General features: G+C 47.9%; 2 protein-coding genes across 4 annotated transcripts in view; one reads left to right on the forward strand and one right to left on the reverse strand.

Annotated features, from left to right (window-relative positions):
* Positions 1–88: 88 nt before the first annotated feature.
* On the forward strand, positions 89–10829 carry LOC118272693 (uncharacterized). The gene is made up of 4 exons (XM_035589335.2): positions 89–460; positions 1591–1841; positions 7277–7373; positions 7960–10829. The coding sequence occupies exons 1-4, from the start codon at positions 307–309 to the stop codon at positions 8136–8138; spliced, it is 681 nt and encodes a 226-aa protein (XP_035445228.2). The 5' UTR covers positions 89–306; the 3' UTR covers positions 8139–10829.
* The window catches only part of LOC118272690 (unconventional myosin-IXb), a 25126-nt gene continuing 16852 nt past the window's right edge, over positions 10811–19084 (reverse strand). The window contains exons 1-11 of one of the 3 annotated variants that reach the window (XM_050707994.1): positions 17690–17761; positions 16671–16908; positions 16123–16313; positions 15535–15873; positions 15260–15459; positions 14167–15042; positions 13563–13764; positions 13121–13348; positions 12785–13039; positions 12257–12493; positions 10811–12018 (exon numbers count right to left, since the gene is read on the reverse strand). In XM_050707994.1, coding sequence (XP_050563951.1) covers positions 11704–12018; positions 12257–12493; positions 12785–13039; positions 13121–13348; positions 13563–13764; positions 14167–15042; positions 15260–15459; positions 15535–15873; positions 16123–16313; positions 16671–16908; positions 17690–17746 — 3138 coding nt within the window. In that variant the 5' untranslated portion in view covers positions 17747–17761 and the 3' untranslated portion in view covers positions 10811–11703. Of the gene's footprint in view, positions 12019–12256; positions 12494–12784; positions 13040–13120; positions 13349–13562; positions 13765–14166; positions 15043–15259; positions 15460–15534; positions 15874–16122; positions 16314–16670; positions 16909–17689; positions 17762–19084 lie in introns of those variants that run through there. The other 2 variants (XM_035589330.2, XM_050707993.1) reach the window with 2 other exon arrangements.

Raw genomic sequence — 19084 nt, forward strand, 5'->3', positions numbered from 1 at the left:
TATTTAAAAAGTCGTTCAACAATAATAATACCGCATGACCATAGACAGAAGTAATCATTGTCAGTGCCAATTGTCAATAGACAGACTGGTCTGTCATCAAAGTCATAATCAGAACCAGTTTTACACAGGTGTGGAAGTGGTAGATGTGTCTTTTGAATTTCATTTCGAATTATTTAGTGTCATCGATCGGTACTCGTATTTTTTTTTAAATAAAACACAAATTGCTCTTCTTTACGACACTGTAAACACAAGGGTCACACAAATCTACAGCTTTCATTTATCAATCGCTGAATTTTTACAATCAATATGCAAGAAACCGTTACAAACTCTAACGAAAGAAAGTCATTGTTCTCGTCGTTCTTGGAGGTGCTGGAGGCTCGTGACAAACAGGCTCAGATCGACAAACAACTACAGGAAGAGAAATATTTAAGAAGGACCCAGCGAATCTACGATTTCCATGGTAATTAATTATTTATTTGCATTCCTATTTGAATATTTTGGTTAATAACATTAACCGACAATAATATTTAAAAAGTGAAATACTCATCGAACAGGTTATCCTTAGGGGAATTTTCACAACCAAATGTAATAATTTAATTATTATGAATTATTACTGAGATGGCATATTTATTCGTAATCGCATTATATTACAATCTGAACCCACAAGTACTTATAGCATTCTTGCCAGCAAACTAAACATTGACAAAAAAAATAAACAACAATTTAATTGAATATTTAATCATACCTACTTCTTACAGACTGTTGTTCCTGTTAGTTAGGCGGCATAGTATATCTGTAAAATAATAAGTATATTTAAAAATAAATATTTCGACTACCTCCTTGGTTAAATGATCACAAGACTGATTATACCTAGAGCAAGGCATTTGGAGCCGATTAAAATGGTTTTTGATTTTTTTTTAAATTTTCTGTCATATTGGCTTTAACAGGAGTTACATAGACTCCTGAAATCATCATTATCAGCCTATAATTGATAATAACTTTCTGTGGGATAAAAAGTGACCTATCTGTATATGTTCGGAATAACAGTTATTCCGAACATAATATTAGTTGGATGTACCCTTATATTATAGGCCTGATTATAATTATTGCTTGGATTTGTTTTTAGTCAGTAAGTGGAGTGGTACCTCTCTCCTCACCCAGTGTGGGAAGAGACATTAGATGATTTTTGTAAGAACTTGTAAGAGTTCAATTACACCAGGAATTAATTTTATTTTGGTTTTTAAACTTGTCCTATTTGAATCAATGGAGTAATTGGATATATTTCAACCCCTTCTTAGTGACAGATCAATCTGATATTTTGTAGACATTGCATTATGGATATCAAACATAACTATTTTATTGGTAAAATAGAGCTTATTAAATCTAACTAACTATTTAACATAAAACATATTTTTGATGTATGTTTTACTTGTTGTAAGATAAAAATAGATTCTGATTCAGTAACGCCCCTGTCCGGATAGTGGATGTAATGGACTCAATGGACTACAACTGTATTGTGTTATCAAAACATTTCTCTACATAGAATAAGCTCTGCAGGGTAGACTTGGGTTCTGACTCGTGTGGTTGCAGAGCGACAACGGCGCGAAGCAGTGGAGCTGCAGCGCTGCCTGGACTACGTGTCGCAGCACGCGCACGTGCTGGAGACAGTGCTGCGCGGCGCCAGCGCGGGCGGCGCCGATGCTCCGCTGAGCGCGGCGCTGGTGCGCCAGGCCGCGGCGCTGCAGCGCTGCATGGCGCAGTGCGTCGCCAACGCCAGCCGCATCCGACAACTGCTCACCGCCACACACCAGCCCCAGATGGATACCATGCTCGCTAAGATGGTGAGTCTCCTCGCCTTCACAGCTATGTTAGATGCCTCTGTAGTCCACTAAATGTCACTTTGATTCTCACAGCTTTCTTAACCGTCGATCTAAAATTGTAGTTAAAATCCTCAATCTTTTTCATCCATGAGGTAGGTATTACCTATAACTACTACTGTTCTTAAGTTTGGACGAACTTATATTTTTAAACAATACAATACTTTACGCTCTTATTTACGTAAAAATTACTCTCTTTCACTTTTGGCAGTCCCTTCCTAAAGCGAGGGAATTCTATGAGCATTTTTCACCATGGTGTCAAAAATATACAAGCTTTATTAAGTATATAGTCGTTATAAATCGCAGTGATCCTTGCGTTTCGACGATATTCGCACGTAGATTGTAAGTCTGGGAAGGCTTTGGATATTGCTGCCATCGCCATTGTGTTCTCGAATTGGTGAGAACTTTCAGAAATGTTCTCCCTGCATACCGCACACATACGGCTCGGGGTTCACAGGCAATAGTTGCACAATGTAGATTCTTACTATACTTGCCAAACACAATTAACTACGTCTTCGGAGGTAAGACATTGGTGGCCTGGTTCACGAAGCTTGGATAGTCCTATGTACCAGAAGAAAGTAATTTGTGTGAACAATCTATCACATAGCTTATAGGGTACTTATAATGAAAGTGGTGAAACAGACGTTTTGTACGTTGGCGCTGTGGCTGGGAGCAACGTGTAGCGGATTCAATTCCCGCACGGAGCAACAATCTATGCCATGTGATCCACAAAGTGTTGATAAAACAACATGTATCAAATCAAAAAAGCAATACTACTACCTACGGGGGCTAATTAGTAATGACTGCACGGTTGGTGCGGTGGCCGGGCAACTGGCTGCCGCGCAACGGGTAGCGGGTTCGATTCCCGCACGGAACAACTCTTTGTGTGATCCACAAATTGTTGTTTCGGGTCTGGGTGTGGAGTGTATGTGAACTTGTATGTTTGTAAACGCACCCACGACACAGGAGGAAATCCTAGTGTGGGGCAACGTTAAAAAAAAAATGTAAATAAATACATAACAATCTCTCATTGCTACCCATCGTTGCAGTCGTGGCAGGTATAGATGTAAATGTTGCGGTTGCGTGACACCGACAGTCGCTAATGAGCTCAACTGCTTGCCCTGGATCCCGCGAGGTTTCCTGCTTTGCCGAATACACACGTAAACGTATACAATCGCCTTGTCCCCAACATTGCGCTAATGTGGTCGCGATATCTTCTCGTGTCAACATGCTTGCTTGAACAGAAAAACACTAGAAAATTGCCAGGTTCCAAGATTGCCGCGTCTGTAGTAATTAGGAAAAACACGACAGTTTAGAAAACATAATAGAAAAAATAGGTGTGATCTTCATATCACGTCACTGAGTGTCAAAAATATTTTTAAGAATAAGGCACAACAGAATCCTAGGCAGAGTGCTATACGCCAACCTACCACGACACTTTTTAGGGGGAGGGGGGTGATTCATCCAGTGACTTCTCCCGTCTCAGTCGAGGCTAGAGGGCCAATTGCCAATACTTCTCCCGCCCCTGCGTGAGGCGACAAAAATGTCACATTCTTACTGACTAAAAAAGCACCGCATTCCAACTCCTGTTTCGAGCTGGAGGTAACCCTTGGTAACTGTAAATAAAAAAAAAGTAACAACACGATTTAGCAATATAACATTTTGCTTATGGTTTTTTGTGGAAATTGCGTTGAACCATTTTTTTCACCCACCTCAGTTCGCGCTGAGGTCGGGAGAATAGGAAAACATCATTTTTGCTTTTTCTTGTTATTACAATGGATTTCATCCTATTACTACTATGTTCTTGTATTTTTTTGGATAGCTTGTCATTAGCTTGAAATTAGTGTAAAATTCTAAGCATGTACTTCGATTACCCGCACTTGCCCCACATAGGCACTTCTGAAACATGTGAAATACAAATTGTCCGTCAGTAGGATTAAACATTTTCGTTTTTGCCCGTAGGCCACCCAGGTGATAAAATGAATTAGAGTACTTTGGCTATCGGTAATTAAGTTTGTGTCAGTGTCGGGTCGCACAGTTTGTCGACCGAGGCGCGTCGCGCTCGCCGGCCGACGACCCTAGTTACGCGATCTGCCTGATTACCTTTGTTCCACATCGTCCACGATCAGGGTCAATCCGCACCACTCCTGGCTCGCTCACTCCGCCCCCGCCTATTACTTATCCTTACACTTGCCGCGGTCGTACAAACAGATCATTCTCTGGAGGTGTACTCGTGTAATTGAATTATTGAAGTACATTTTAATCTTTGTTATTTGGCATGAACTGCGTTATTTTACATGATAATATTGATTTTGGGGTGCCGTAAGGTTCGTGGCACGAGCCACTTTCTTTACAGTACCCGGCGCGATATAGAGCGACTTCGAGCAGTAATGTGTCATCAGTGACCCACGATGAAATCACACGGCTCGCCAATTACCACACGTTATTCAATTGGGGACGCGCTTCACAATTATGACCTTAATGTATCATGCGGTAGCTGCTGGTACAAGCCACCCTTCTGATGAATTCTCCAGGCTGAATGCATCCATCGTTCATCAGTATGCGAGGCACCTGAACCAATAGCTCACCTATAGGTACCAAGTCACTGCAAAATTATCAAATTTACTGTCATTTGATCGATCACACCTGACGGAACGAATATGTTTTTAATCAACTTAAAAATTAAAAAAGGACGATGTTATGATATATATTGTTTATTGTATCCCGATGTTCCTACTTATCATGGCAATTATAAAGCACGATAATTATATACTTATATGAGCCTTATTTTCAGTTTTGTTTGCTGATGCTTCAGTGCCTAGTTACTATGTTGTGTTGGTAAAATCGACGACACGGACAATGATTTTTCAAGTGAGGCGAGGGGCTGATCGGCCATCGCCCCCACACCTTTTGTAAATAGCTGCGTACCTCACACGCTGTCATCGAAGCGTGATCATAAAAGCATAACGGGAAAAAGTGTAACAATAAAACAATCGACACAATCATAATAATCTAGTACTTATGTAGGGTTTTGCATGGAAATGGAAGTTCGCTTTCTAATGACTGCGTTGGCATGGCGCGCTGGCTGCGGTAATGACTGTGAAAGTGCGCGCACTCATATACTGTGAAATAAAAGGAGCGCCAATACTAGGGACTTGTACTGTAGTGGACTGGTGAGGCGAGGTGAGAGAGAATGGCTTAATATTTTCAATTGCAATGAGACGCCAAATCGATAGTATGGTTTTTGTACAAACAGGGTTTGTAACGGATGTCGGTTTGTTTTTTTTTTATTTCAATGAAACAACCTACCATAGTCATAATGAAATGTATTGATAACTATAGCTATAATATTACATATTTGATAATTGACATATACCATTCCCACATGACGAAAATTTCGTGAAAGCTGGAAAAGATAAACAAGTAAATATCTTCGTTTAGTTGATGAGATTGTCATAATGTAGAATGTAGATGGTAGTTCTATCTTATAAGCCGAACCCTCTTTTAGAGGAGACCCAAGGTATTATTCTGTGCCCATGGACCGCGACTCTGACGCTGGTGGAGGTAATGGAGAGGCAGTAAGGGTGACTAAAGTAAATAAGTAAAAAGCTGTAGTCTTTAGTAAAAGGAAACCACAGCATGGTGATTGGCGATTGTATCTGTTTTGAAGCAGAAAAGATGAGAGTTTTCGAAACTTACACCTCTTTTAAAATCCGAATCCATTTTACATGACGCACTGGACTCGTAAGTAATCTTTGTATTGGGCTCGCTGTTATTGCAGCGGTAAGTCTCCTCGGAATGGCTTGGAGTGGAGGAGTGGCTTGACAGACGCTACGGTGTCCTCACCTACCGCCTCACGCTGGTTACCGGACATGGGAGTTTCGGTTCTGCATAGGCTGAGCACTGCCGTGTCCTCAGGGATGTGGTCGGCGACGGCGACCTTTTGCGTCCGGCATTGGTTCAAGCCATGGTGCTGAGCGAGGGAGAATGCGATGCCGACTCCTCCTTCTGCGTAGCAGTCATGCTAGCTAAGGAGGAAGCGGAGCGGATGAGGAAACAAACCTCCTTAAGTGCTAGCCTGCGGACGGCGAGCAAGCGTAGTTTGCCGTCCGACCAAAACCAGACCCGAACCAGACCCGTGCGTACGGCGCGTCGCGTTCCGCGCGTGTCTCACTGCCATCAGACTACCATAGATAGGACCCAGTAGGACTGATGCCGCCCCACTACTGCGGACTGCCTAGTGGGTTGCCGGGGCTCTGGCTCGAAAAGCAGGTGTAGGAACGGGGTAGTTTTTAGTTAATAAGAGTTTTACACCCCCTCTTGCCTTACCCAAGACGCGAGAAGTAATTGGATGGTTTTCCCCCCTTAAAAAATTAACGAAATATCGTATTCGTAATTTTAGTGTGTTTATTCTCTTGTTCGGGTTTTATCGATAAATCGATACCAGCGCGGCTGGTCCCTCAACAAGCCACACGGTACAATAATTAGCTGACCGTGCCAGCCATTCATTTATTTGAGACAGTGAGGACATGCTATGGTAAAGCACTACTAGAACCCGCGTAATGAAATCACAAGGGGTCAATTCGTAATTAGACGAATGAAAATTAGTAATTAGACATTATATGAATCATGCTATTAACGCTAATGGGAGAGGGTCACGGTCCTCATTGAAGTCCTCGGTTAAGATGCGGTAACCGCTATATTTAGTTGTGAGTAGCCATATCAGCTGCGTGTTTTACGGCGCGGGAGACCAGGCGATCTCTGACACTGCGTGACGCGGCAAGTACCGAGACCACTGAATAATCTAACAACAACCCTTTCCAATTTTGTCTGCGCTAGGGTGTAGCGATGTTTCTATGGGTGCTGTTATCGATGGTCGTTGTGGTGGACGTAATATTGACTGGAGAGCCGGTGCAGCGACCGCGCGCTCGCGACTGACCCTGACCGTCACGTCAGCTCTATATATAGGCGGTGCACGGCGGCCGGTCGCTAGGCGCTCCACTTACGTCATTACGTCGGCACATATAGCGTACTACTAACATATTCGTAACACATACTATGACATAGTCCGTGTATCTGCGAGATAAAAATATTTTTATTCGCAATAACATTTACATCAGTAATGTTTGGTTTGTTAGCTTTACTTATTAGACACGATATTCACATATACTTTGGATACTATCCTACAAGGCAGCTTGTGTACTGGCTGAATCCCCGCTCTGGGACGTTAGGCGAAGGCGTCACTGTAGCGGTGCCATGACCGAGAGTGGGAGTGGGGTGTCCGACTGAGCTCCGTCAGACCCTGGTGACGGAATGGCACAGTTGCTCTCATAGTTTGGGCGATTCGCTAGCAACTGTGTTTTATGAACAGTTATATAGGTGCAAGTATTTGCTTGCAGGAAGCCGAGCTACGCACGTGGACAGCGTTCCTGCATCGCGCCGTGGACGCCACGTACAACACCGAGGTCGTCATCGACAACCTGCAGAACATGATCGGTGAGTGGAAGCTGTGCGCTTCAATATAAAGAGGTGGCACTGTGGCAGCCTGGCGTCACGCGGCCCTGGAGGAGTGTGGGTCTAGCCAGAGTAAAGTATTCTATGTGCAAACTGGCTTCAGTATTTCCAATATCGAGTTACTAATGCCCGATTTCACAAACATCTCAACCTCTCCTAAATTTCAAGGAACCTCTAAGCTAAGTGAAATTTACCGACGTTTTCGCCAACTTATAAGTTAAATCTACATAATTATAAACAGAACAGTAAGGGGTTAGTTTAGGTGATACTTTATGCTAAGTAACTTTTAACTAAGAGATGGTTTAGGGGTGGTTGGCGAAAACGGTCATAAGTATTATGAAGTTAACTTTTTTACGATTACTTGTATTTTGTTTGATCTGGTCGTCTTTGAAGCTCTGTTGCTTACACTTGCGATCACTTTAAACAACCACTCAGTTTAGAAGAGCCAAATATATTTTCTACATGTACGAGTTAAACCATCGATAAATGGGTTATCGAGATTGGTCGTCAGTGTGTGTGTGGAGCGCGTGCAGTGGTAGCGGCGTAGTAATGGCGGCTTGTGTCGCAGCGGAGCAGCGCCGCGCCGTGCGCGAGGTGGCCGCCAGCACCGTGGTCACGGCGCTCACCGCCGGGGGCGCGGCCGGGGGCGCGGGCGCCGACGCGGGCCCGGCCGGGGGCGCGGCCGGCTCGCCGCTGGGCCGGCGCGCGCCGTCGCTGGCCTGCAGCACGCCGCTGGCGCGCGACTAGCGGCGCGCCCCCGCGCCCCCGCGCCCCCCGCCCGCGCGACTGTCACTACTCGTGTGCATATGACTCCCTCGCCACCTCTCCGGCAACAGTTCATCTAGGGAAGCTAGATATGTTTGTGCCTGTGTTGTGATCGCGGAAGGTAATTTTTATATATTTGTTTGTAAATAATGAGATCGATTCGCACCGGAGCTATCTAGCCCCGCTACAGAGCATATGGCCGACAATGTTGCTCGCTATGTAATGTTGTTACCAGCCGACAAAAATAGCAATCGCTCAAGTGACTATCGACGCGGACGTAACGCGTAACCTTGCCGTATTTCGAATAATATTTTATATATTAGTAATGAACACTCGAACTCCGAGCAGCGCCTCGCACTCGCGTTACATGGGACGCGGTGTAGCTGGCGCGGGGCACGGAGTCGATCTTGTTGTCAAATGAGTACAAATACCGAGGTGTAATCCAGCACTGCCTTATAGTGTGTGTTCAGGCAGACAGTGTAACCAATAATTATAAATTGTTGTAACTATTCGCTTCTAAAATTATGTAGAGTATATGCTTGAAAATTTAGGTATTTATAAATGTTGAATTTGTTGCGTACAGATTCAGGAACGTACCACGACTGAAGTCGCATCAGTAATACATTGACACGTCCGTGTCGGGACCAATAGGCCGCGCTACTGCCCGCAGTACTACAAGTGTAGCCCGCCGTCACACGAGTACTCAGCACTGTAACATTGCATTACGACCGAAGTCAAACTTTTTAAGGTTGGGTGGACGATGTTCAATTTGAATTCACGTCCAAAATACAGTTATGGATGTCCTAACTATAATAAATTGTTTAGATGACTACATTATAATCCAACCAAAGGAATCCGTGACAGCGCCACCTATCGGATTCGTTTAATAAATTAATCAAGGACCCAATCCAAAGCAAACAATACGTTGTGATGCATATACTGATGGACAGCTGATTTATTGCTGTCGACGTACAAGCTGTGCCTGACTCTTATGTACGTCTTTTTAAATACAATAAACATCAACTATTAATTAATGCTAAACGTTAAAATTGCCCATTATTGGCTTCAGTCACTATCCGTTTCCGAAAAACACATTTAAATCTTTCAGAAGTTATCAGCACCACAGGCAATGTGACGAGGGCGGAGCACTTCCATGGATTGTTTGTTTACAGAGTTTAGTAGTGCATTTCGAATAAGTAACATATTGATTAGAAGACGACGTCCGCGGCACGTTCCAGCAGTCTGTACGCGCTAGAGATGTATGTTACGCCACTTGGTGGATGCGGTTTATAGTTAGGTCGCTGTATTCGTAAAGTTACGGCTTACGGTGCTTCACTTTCTGAATACAGCAGGACCTCTTTAATCCGAACCCCCTCTAGTCCGAACACCTCTGTAATCCGAACCCCCGACCCGAGTCCGCGCTGTCTCGCTCTCGCCCGCCAGTTACTTTCCGAACGTCAAAATACTGGATTTCTTCAAAAATGTTGAATAAAAATGTAACATTTATAGATTAATACCAATATTGTATTATGTATGTACCTATTATGTAGTTTTATTCGAAAAAACTACCCTTATCATCAATATCCCTATAATCCGAACGCTCCACCAATCCGAACGGGGGCTAAATTTTCAGAGTTCGGATTAAAGAGGTCCTGCTGTATGTCAATGTTTGTACGTACTGGCAGAGTGAGTGTCGCGTGTGCTTCTTGTCCGCGCCTTTTGTAGCAGACCTAAACATCTGATACTGAACAATGAACATTTGAAACTTTGATACTCTATTTCACAGTATTACCTTATTAGTCAAGTTTTAAGCTGGTATATGTATGTGTACAATATTATTGTTATCGACTATACATCAATGTTGGAGTTATATATTATAATAATATAGGAATTAAGAGTGTGGCCAAATTTTGTCTAGTGTTTCAGTGTGACGCACACGAACTCGTACAGTTATCGATATAGCTGTGGACACCAGGCGCGAGTGTTGTTTGTGTGTTGCAATGTTATATATCTGTCGCTAACTTTACACTTTGTATTAAAATATAATGGCGCGCACTGCGCCGGCTGCGGTGATATCACAACGAAGCCTCGACTTGTCTACTTATACATGTTAGAGATATCTTGTTACTGTACTGATGGGACCTGCCGTACCTACTCCACTGACTCCTCACTCGTGCTTCTACTTTTACGGCTGGTGGCATACACCAGAAAATAACAAGAATCCAGAAAAAATATTTTCATAGGATTCTGAACGAGAGATAAATTTATTATTTAATCTTACTGAAGTCACGCATAAAATATAAGCGTCTGAGCAATAACGCGCTCCGATCATTTTTGGTAGCTTTTGAGCGACAAGCATATCCACGATCAGACTCCGCCAATCAGAACAGTGGCAAACATTACCACAAAACTTCGTAAATTGTGCGCCATGCGTGTCACATTATACAATTTATCACTCGATTAGAATCCTACTAAAGTTCATCGATTTTTAAATTTTGCAGATCATATTATCTGTCGGTGGAAATACATTTCATGTGTACTTGACATATAGCATTCATGTCCCAACACTTGCTTCTTCAGTCGACTAGGTACTGCGCCCATCCACATTCCAGATTTTCTTGTTTTATATGTACAACTTTATTGAAAAAATAAAATGATTTTTTTGAAATATAATTTTATTTGTACCTTTTGTCGAAGTTATACATTAAATCGAATGTTTCACATTATAAGTATAGTAGGTTACATAATAAGTAAGTATATTTATTATTAATCAGACTCTGGTTGGCAAGTTCGCCCGCGTGGCGTGTAGCGACGCGAGCGACACATAACACCTTTGTTTGCCTACATGTTCACCTTCACACATTCACTGCGCTCTCCCAACGTACTAGACAAGTCGTCTTTGCCAGTAGTTGACTGCAATAGCACTGGCTGCTGCACATGATTTTATTCAATTTCTTGGAATATTTGATCATGGCCACAGTTTCCTAAATCCATAGTAAAAATAGTTGTATGTTGTGGAATGGAAGTCCCGTGGAAGGTACCGGGACTATAAATACAATATACACATTTCTGTTGAGTATACGTCGCATACAATTAACGAGTTACATACCTACGACGTACATACTATATGTGACGATAGCAGTACGTCGCTACGTCGTGTATCAGACTTTAGTGTAGCGCTATAACACAGCATAGTTCGTTGTTAAAGTTTAAGTATTGCCTGCCTGCGACGCAGGAACTATAAACTTACAATCATTTTTCAACGAAGGAGTCTGCGCATCATGTTACGGGAGCTGTGCCTCGACCGGTCACTACTGCAGTCATGGAACATGTTCAATTGTTCATGTCACTGTCGCCATTCCATTGACATCGTTTTATTAATTTCTACATTAGGCGCACTAACTTTAATGGTTCTAGTTTTATTTGTGCGTCGTAACTCGGTGAACTATTTCAATATTAAATACATACTTAAATCTAATCGCTATTTACACCCGGCACCGGACGATGAATAATGAACGTCGACGCGGGCCGGAGCAGACGGGGCCCGTCAGGCGAGGGCCGGCGGCGGCGGGGGCGCGGCCTGCGGGGGCGCCGGCTGCGGGGGCGCGGGCGCGGGCGGCGGCGGGGGGCGCGCGCGCGCGGGCGCCAGCACGTGGTGCGGCACGCACACGGTGCGGCCCCGCGCCTGCACGGCCACGCAGCCGCGCCGCGCCGCGCCCACCGCCACCACCACGTCGCCCGCGCGCAGCGCCACGCCGCCCGCCACCCAGTCCGCGCCCACCGTGCGCGACTGCGGGTAGCCCAGCTTCACGCCGCCCGCCACCGTGTACGCGCGCGACGGCGGCAGCGGCGGGGGGCGCTCCTGTACACACAGCCATTCGTCAGGCACACCTCGGGGATCTTGTTGCACAGCCATAACACAATTATAATATGCAAGTGTTTCAATTTTGTACGAACACACCAGTCAGTGCGTTCACCAACAAGATTAAAAAAAAAAAATGTTAGTCCCAGCAGGGAGATATCCCATAGCCATATTTCTTTGTATAACTCCATAGAACTTCGACGGGTGATGCAATAAATGAACAACGCGCAAGGTTTACCAGGTCTAGGCCAAACAGCGAGCACGTTCGTTTCACTAGTGTCGGGTCGCACTTGTCCCCGGGCTCCGGGGGCGGAGTGCCGGCGATGGGCGCCGGGCGCGGGCGGGCGGGCGCCAGCGAGGCGGGCGCCGGCGCCGGGGGCGCCAGACGGGCGGCGCGCGCGCGGTGCCGGCGCCACGCCGCCTGGATGCACTCGGCGGCGGCCTGGCGCCTGGCGCGCCGCATTCTCTCCAACACCTACGGACGTGTTGACGTTGACAACTTCACAATGTCACTGTTCTCATCAGTTACATTCAATACATTCGTACTACCATTTTTAAGTAACTATAATATATGGTAAGTATCATAAAGCAGCTAAAGGTTCGTGTGATATACGTCACGCCGCAGATAATAATCCACGTAGCAATATTGTTTTACATAATTATTTTTACATAGCCTTAAACATTTTTTACTACCTACTACTAAATATACTAGATTAGTACATTAATATATATCTCCTCATGGAATCGAAAAATATAAAGAGTAGACCTGGCGCATGCCCTCGCTGAGGAAGACGTGCCTCTTGCCGAGCGCCCAGCGCACGGCGGCGGGCGAGGCGGGCGCGGGCGGCGCCGCGGCCGCCTGCACGGCGCGCAGCACGGCGGCGCACGCCGCGCCCGACTCGCGCTCGGCGCCGCGCCGCCATAGTGCGCGGTAGCGGCCGCTGAACGCGCGGAACCGCATGCGGTGCGGGTAGCCGCTCGCCATCAACTGAGCCGTCTCCAAGATTTGCAGCGCGCGGACCTGCAACACACGCACGCTCGGCGGTCAGCACGGCCGGGGCGCGGCGGGGGCGCAGGTGCGGGGGCGCGGGCCGCCACGTACCTGTTTGGCTACGGCGGCGCGCTCGAAGAGCATGGGCGTCTCCTGCGAGTTGGCGCGCAGACAGCGCACGAAGTGGGGGCGCGCGTGCACCAGCGTGCGCAGCAGGTTGTCGAGGCGCGTGTGGAAGTCCTGCGTCAGCGTGCTGGCGCTGGCCGCGTCCAGCGCCGCCGCCACGGTCGGCGACGCGCGGAACTGGCCGCCCGTCGGCCCGCCCTGGGCACTCAGCGCCTGCCGAACCGATTCGTTTCATCTTTATAATGTCCGTACTTTATCTAATAAAAGATGTTATTCGCAACAGACTGTCTTTTATTTTAAAACAATTGACATACAGATATACATACAGTTTCCACAAAACGATACGAGATGACGCTACTATGCACTAATTGCATATATTGACACAACATCATCACACTTTAAAATGAATATCAATAAGTTTATGTACCTTCAGCTCTGCTCCAAATAGATGCGTCGCAAACCCGAACTCGCAGGTTCTAGTGTCGAAGGCGGCGAGTAAGTCGTCGGGTACGGCGTCGCGGTTGGCCTCGAGGAAGTCGGCGGCGTCGTACGCCACCTCCCCGGCGTAGTGCCGCACGGCGAAGCGGCGCGGGTGCGGGGGGCGCGCCTCCGCCAGCCGCGGGTGGCCTCTGCGGGCATCATGGCAATTGTATTTAATACACTATCCCAATCACTTGATAAAACTATAATTATTTTACTTGGGTGATATTACCAAGTTAACAAAGTGGAATAAATAACATACAATCGCCGCAGCTACTGTCGCGGAATGCTGCTCATGAATATTAGCCTTTAGAATGACTTGAAATAGTTTCTCGCCAAACAGTTACTAGAGTAAGCCAAAAAACATAATATGTAAAAGATAAATAATTGTTTAATTTCATAATCTATCTAAGTACCTAAACATTACTCAAATATATTTGATACCTAGTGTTGAGTACTGCCAAACTGTAAAGTGACACTTGACACACTACATGATGAAGAATGAAACTTATTACATGATGAAGAATATGGCAGCAAGCAGCGAGCAGTACCTGTGCGCGGCCTTGATGCGGGCCACGTAGTGGTCGGGCGAGCCGCGCGCCGCGCACTCGGCGTCCAGCGCCGCCAGCAGGCCGCCGCGCAGCGACGACACCAGGTCGATGCACGGCACGTTGTCCACGTACTCCACCTCCAGCGCGCACGACACGCCCTCCTCGCGGCACGACTCGGCCGACGACTTGAACACGTGCGTGTTGTAGAAGTGCTGCATGGTCTCCGCGCACAGGTTGGCGCACAGGTGCTCCAGGCGGCTGGGCGCCGCGTCCTCGAACCCGAACATGTCCAGGATGCCCACGAACCCGTCCGTGGCGTGGCGCACGGCGTCGTTGAGCGCCGCCATGGAGCGCGCCCCCGCGCGGCTGCGCGCGCCCCCGCCCGCGCTGCCGCCCGCCGACGACGTGCGCCGCGACGCCGCGTCCTGGTTGTGCACCGACTCGTTGGAGTCCGACGACAGCGTGCCCAGCGTGGAGCCCAGCCGCTTCAGCGAGTTGGCGCGCCGCACTATGGTGGCCACGGTGCGGCAGTACAGCGCCTTGGCCAGCGCGTCGCGCGCCGCCGCCGCCGCGGCCGGCGTGGCGGGGGCGCGCGCGGCGCGGCGGGGCGCGGCGCGCGATACCAAGCCGCGCAGCAGGGCGGGGGCCGCCACGCCCAGCAGCGCGGCGGCGGCGGCCAGCTCGGCTTCGCTGGCGGGCTCGGCCGAGCCGTCGCCGGCCTCCGCGAACTGCACGTTGCCGAGCAGTAGCACGGCGGCCAGCACGCGCACGACGTCCAGGAAGGGTATGCCGAGTATGACGAGACAGGTCTTCCACGCGTGGAACCGCGCCGCGTCCTCGGGCTCGGGCCGCCGCGGGTGCACCGCCGCCAGGTACCTACACCACGACCACACTATACTCTCCAAACACCAACACATATCAAGTGAACTCCGTGCGCTTGTTATTCTAAGTTTGAATGCGAAGTGACATTAGCTAAAATATTTTTTAAATAAATAAAAAAAATAGTAAAAATTCACCGTGGACGTGGCACTATAAAGTTATATGACTTAAACGAAGTATTGTTCCGATTAAAAGGATCGGACAGAGTCTGTACCTGAGGTCTTGCGACGAGTAGCCCTCCAGGTGAAGCTGCGCGCGCTCGTCGGGCGCCAGCCCCGCCAGCATCTGGTAGAAGATGTGGTAGTTGCGCTCGGACGCCGGCGGGCGGACCACGCGCGTCTGGTCCAGGAAGTAGCAGTGGATCTTGGTGCGGTACAGCGCGCCGTCCGTCACCTGCACCTCGATGAAGTGGCCCTGCAAGCAACGGGAGCGTACAGCTACTGGTGGGGGTGGGGTCGCGGGGCGGGGCGGGGGCGGAGCGCTGCTTACGATGCGGCTGGAGTGCGAGTTGGCGGGCGTGGCGGCGGTGCCGAGCGCGCGCAGCACGGTGAAGGCGGCGGCCAGGTGCTTGAAGGCGTCGGTCTCGGGCCCGCCGCCCGCCACGTCGAACAGGCGCCGCAGCAGCACCATGGACGCGTACGTCTTGCCGGAGCCGGCCACGCCCGACAGGATGATGGCCTGCGGGTAGCCCGTGTCGGCCTGGTGGCGCACGGCGTCGGCCACGAGGCGCGCCAGCTCGGGCCGCTGCGCGCGCGCCGCCGTCAGCGTCAGCGCGTTGCACGCGTCCGTGTACGGGTTCACCGCCACCAGCACGGGCCCGATCATGGTCTGCGAACGTTACCGGGGCACTTGTGAGGCGATACGTTCTCGATCGACGAGCTTTTAAATGAACCTAAACATTGTATTGCAAGTAGTTTCAGCTTCATATAATAATGTATCGTAAACAAGAAGTTTCCGTTTTAAGAATAAAGAACAAAGAAATCGCTTCATCCGTTTATCGTTTTGACTTTACTCATGATTAGTTAGAAGGGAAGCAGCTAGCAAGGATCAACACGACAACAGCAGTGAGTGACTGACGTAGAACTTGTTGTGGTAGAAGCGAGCCTGCAGGGCGCGGACCACGGCGTCCTCCGTCAGCGGCCCGCGCAGGTGGATGAGGTCCTCCACGTCGGCCGCCGCGCCCCCCGCGCCCGCGCCCCCTGTGCCCACCGCGCCCCCTGCGCCCACCGCGCCCCCCGCCGCCTGCTTCGACTGCGGCCAGCGACTCTCTGCGATGAAAAACTGACAAACTAGAAAACTGCATCACACTGAAAAAATGTCATGACATGTCGCTTCACACTAAGTACATAATTTTCTTAAATATAAAGACCGAAGTTTCCTATAAACTGAATACATATATGTAATAAAAAATATAAATATGTTTATTCCATTATCGGACTTCTCTCATAGATCTGTATCATGTATTTGTATATAATAAATATGTAGTATATTTACTACTGATATTATGACGTGGTTCACCTGCCCTCCGGTACAACCAAGGTATCTACTTAGGGTGTAATGTCTTAGCGTCATTCCTGCTATCAATTATTTCGAGCTTTCCATTCCATAATAATAAGTTTACAGACCTGGTGAGGGTGCCGGCGGCGCGGGCGGCGCGGGGGGCGCGGGTGGCTGCGCTGCAGGGGGCGGCGGCAGAAGGTGCGGGGCGCGCGGGGGCACGGCGGGCTGCCCCGCGCCCCCCGCGCTCCCGGCGCCCACCAGCAGGTGGTTCCGCAGCGACACGAGGTCCGAGCTCAGGCACAGCAGGCGCCGCTGTAGGTGCACCGCCTCGTTGGAAGACGACGCGTCTGGAACACGACGGGGCTGTACTGCATACTGCCACATGTACTGCATACTGCCACATGTACTGCATACTGCCACATGTACTGCATACTGCCACATGTACTGCATACTGCCACATGTACTGCATACTGCCACATGTACTGCATACTGCCACATGTACTGCATACTGCCACATGTACTACATACTGCCACATGTACTGCATACTGCCATTAGCTATTGTCCCGACAATACTGCCACATGTACTGCATACTGCCACATGTACTGCATACTGCCACATGTACTACATACTGCCACATGTACTAAATACTGCCATTATCTATTGTCCCGACAATACTGCCACATGTACTGCATACTGCCACATGTACTGCATACTGCCACATGTACTACATACTGCCACATGTACTACATACTGCCATTAGCTATTGTCCCGACAATACTGCCACATGTACTGCATACTGCCACATGTACTGCATACTGCCACATGTACTACATACTGCCACATGTACTACATACTGCCACATGTACTACATACTGCCATTAGCTATTGTCCCGACAATACTGCCACATGTACTGCATACTGCCACATGTACTGCATACTGCCACATGTACTACATACTGCCACATGTACTACATACTGCCACATGTACTACATACTGCCACATGTACTACATACTGCCATTAGCTATTGTCCCGACAATACTGCCACATGTACTGCATACTGCCACATGTACTGCATACTGCCACATGTACTACATACTGCCACATGTACTACATACTGCCACATGTACTACATACTGCCACATGTACTACATACTGCCACATGTACTGCATACTGCCACATGTACTGCATACTGCCATTAGCTATTGTCCCGACAATACTGCCACATGTACTGCATACTGCCACATGTACTACATACTGCCATTAGCTATTGTCCCGACAATACTGCCACATGTACTGCATACTGCCACATGTACTACATACTGCCACATGTACTACATACTGCCACATGTACTACATACTGCCATTAGCTATTGTCCCGACAATACTGCCACATGTACTGCATACTGCCACATGTACTACATACTGCCACATGTACTACATACTGCCATTAGCTATTGTCCCGACAATACTGCCACATGTACTGCATACTGCCACATGTACTACATACTGCCACATGTACTACATACTGCCACATGTACTACATACTGCCATTAGCTATTGTCCCGACAATACTGCCACATGTACTGCATACTGCCACATGTACTACATACTGCCACATGTACTACATACTGCCACATGTACTACATACTGCCATTAGCTATTGTCCCGACAATACTGCCACATGTACTGCATACTGCCACATGTACTACATACTGCCACATGTACTACATACTGCCACATGTACTACATACTGCCATTAGCTATTGTCCCGACAATACTGCCACATGTACTGCATACTGCCACATGTACTACATACTGCCACATGTACTACATACTGCCATTAGCTATTGTCCCGACAATACTGCCACATGTACTGCATACTGCCACATGTACTACATACTGCCACATGTACTACATACTGCCACATGTACTACATACTGCCATTAGCTATTGTCCCGACAATACTGCCACATGTACTGCATACTGCCACATGTACTGCATACTGCCACATGTACTGCATACTGCCACATGTACTGCATACTGCCACATGTACTGCATACTGCCACATGTACTGCATACTGCCACATGTACTGCATACTGCCACATGTACTACATACTGCCATTAGCTATTGTCCCGACAATACTGCCACATGTACTGCATACTGCCACATGTACTACATACTGCCACATGTACTACATACTGCCACATGTACTACATACTGCCATTAGCTATTGTCCCGACAATACTGCCACATGTACTGCATACTGCCACATGTACTGCATACTGCCACATGTACTACATACTGCCACATGTACTACATACTGCCATTAGCTATTGTCCCGACAATACTGCCACATGTACTGCATACTGCCACATGTACTGCATACTGCCACATGTACTACATACTGCCACATGTACTGCATACTGCCACATGTACTACATACTGCCACATGTACTGCATACTGCCATTAGCTATTGTCCCGACAATACTGCCACATGTACTGCATACTGCCACATGTACTGCATACTGCCA

The sequence above is a fragment of the Spodoptera frugiperda genome, chromosome 4 (assembly GCF_023101765.2).
Source record: "Spodoptera frugiperda isolate SF20-4 chromosome 4, AGI-APGP_CSIRO_Sfru_2.0, whole genome shotgun sequence".
In the NCBI taxonomy this organism is placed as follows: domain Eukaryota; kingdom Metazoa; phylum Arthropoda; class Insecta; order Lepidoptera; family Noctuidae; genus Spodoptera; species Spodoptera frugiperda.

Excerpts from the sequence above, each read along its gene's own strand:
- LOC118272693 (XM_035589335.2), top strand. The coding sequence starts at position 307 with ATGCAAGAAACCGTTACAAACTCTAACGAAAGAAAGTCATTGTTCTCG. Across the intron at positions 1,842-7,276 it reads ATACCATGCTCGCTAAGATG|GAAGCCGAGCTACGCACGTG; the intron begins GTGAGTCTCCTC and ends ATTTGCTTGCAG. Across the intron at positions 7,374-7,959 it reads CAACCTGCAGAACATGATCG|CGGAGCAGCGCCGCGCCGTG; the intron begins GTGAGTGGAAGC and ends CTTGTGTCGCAG.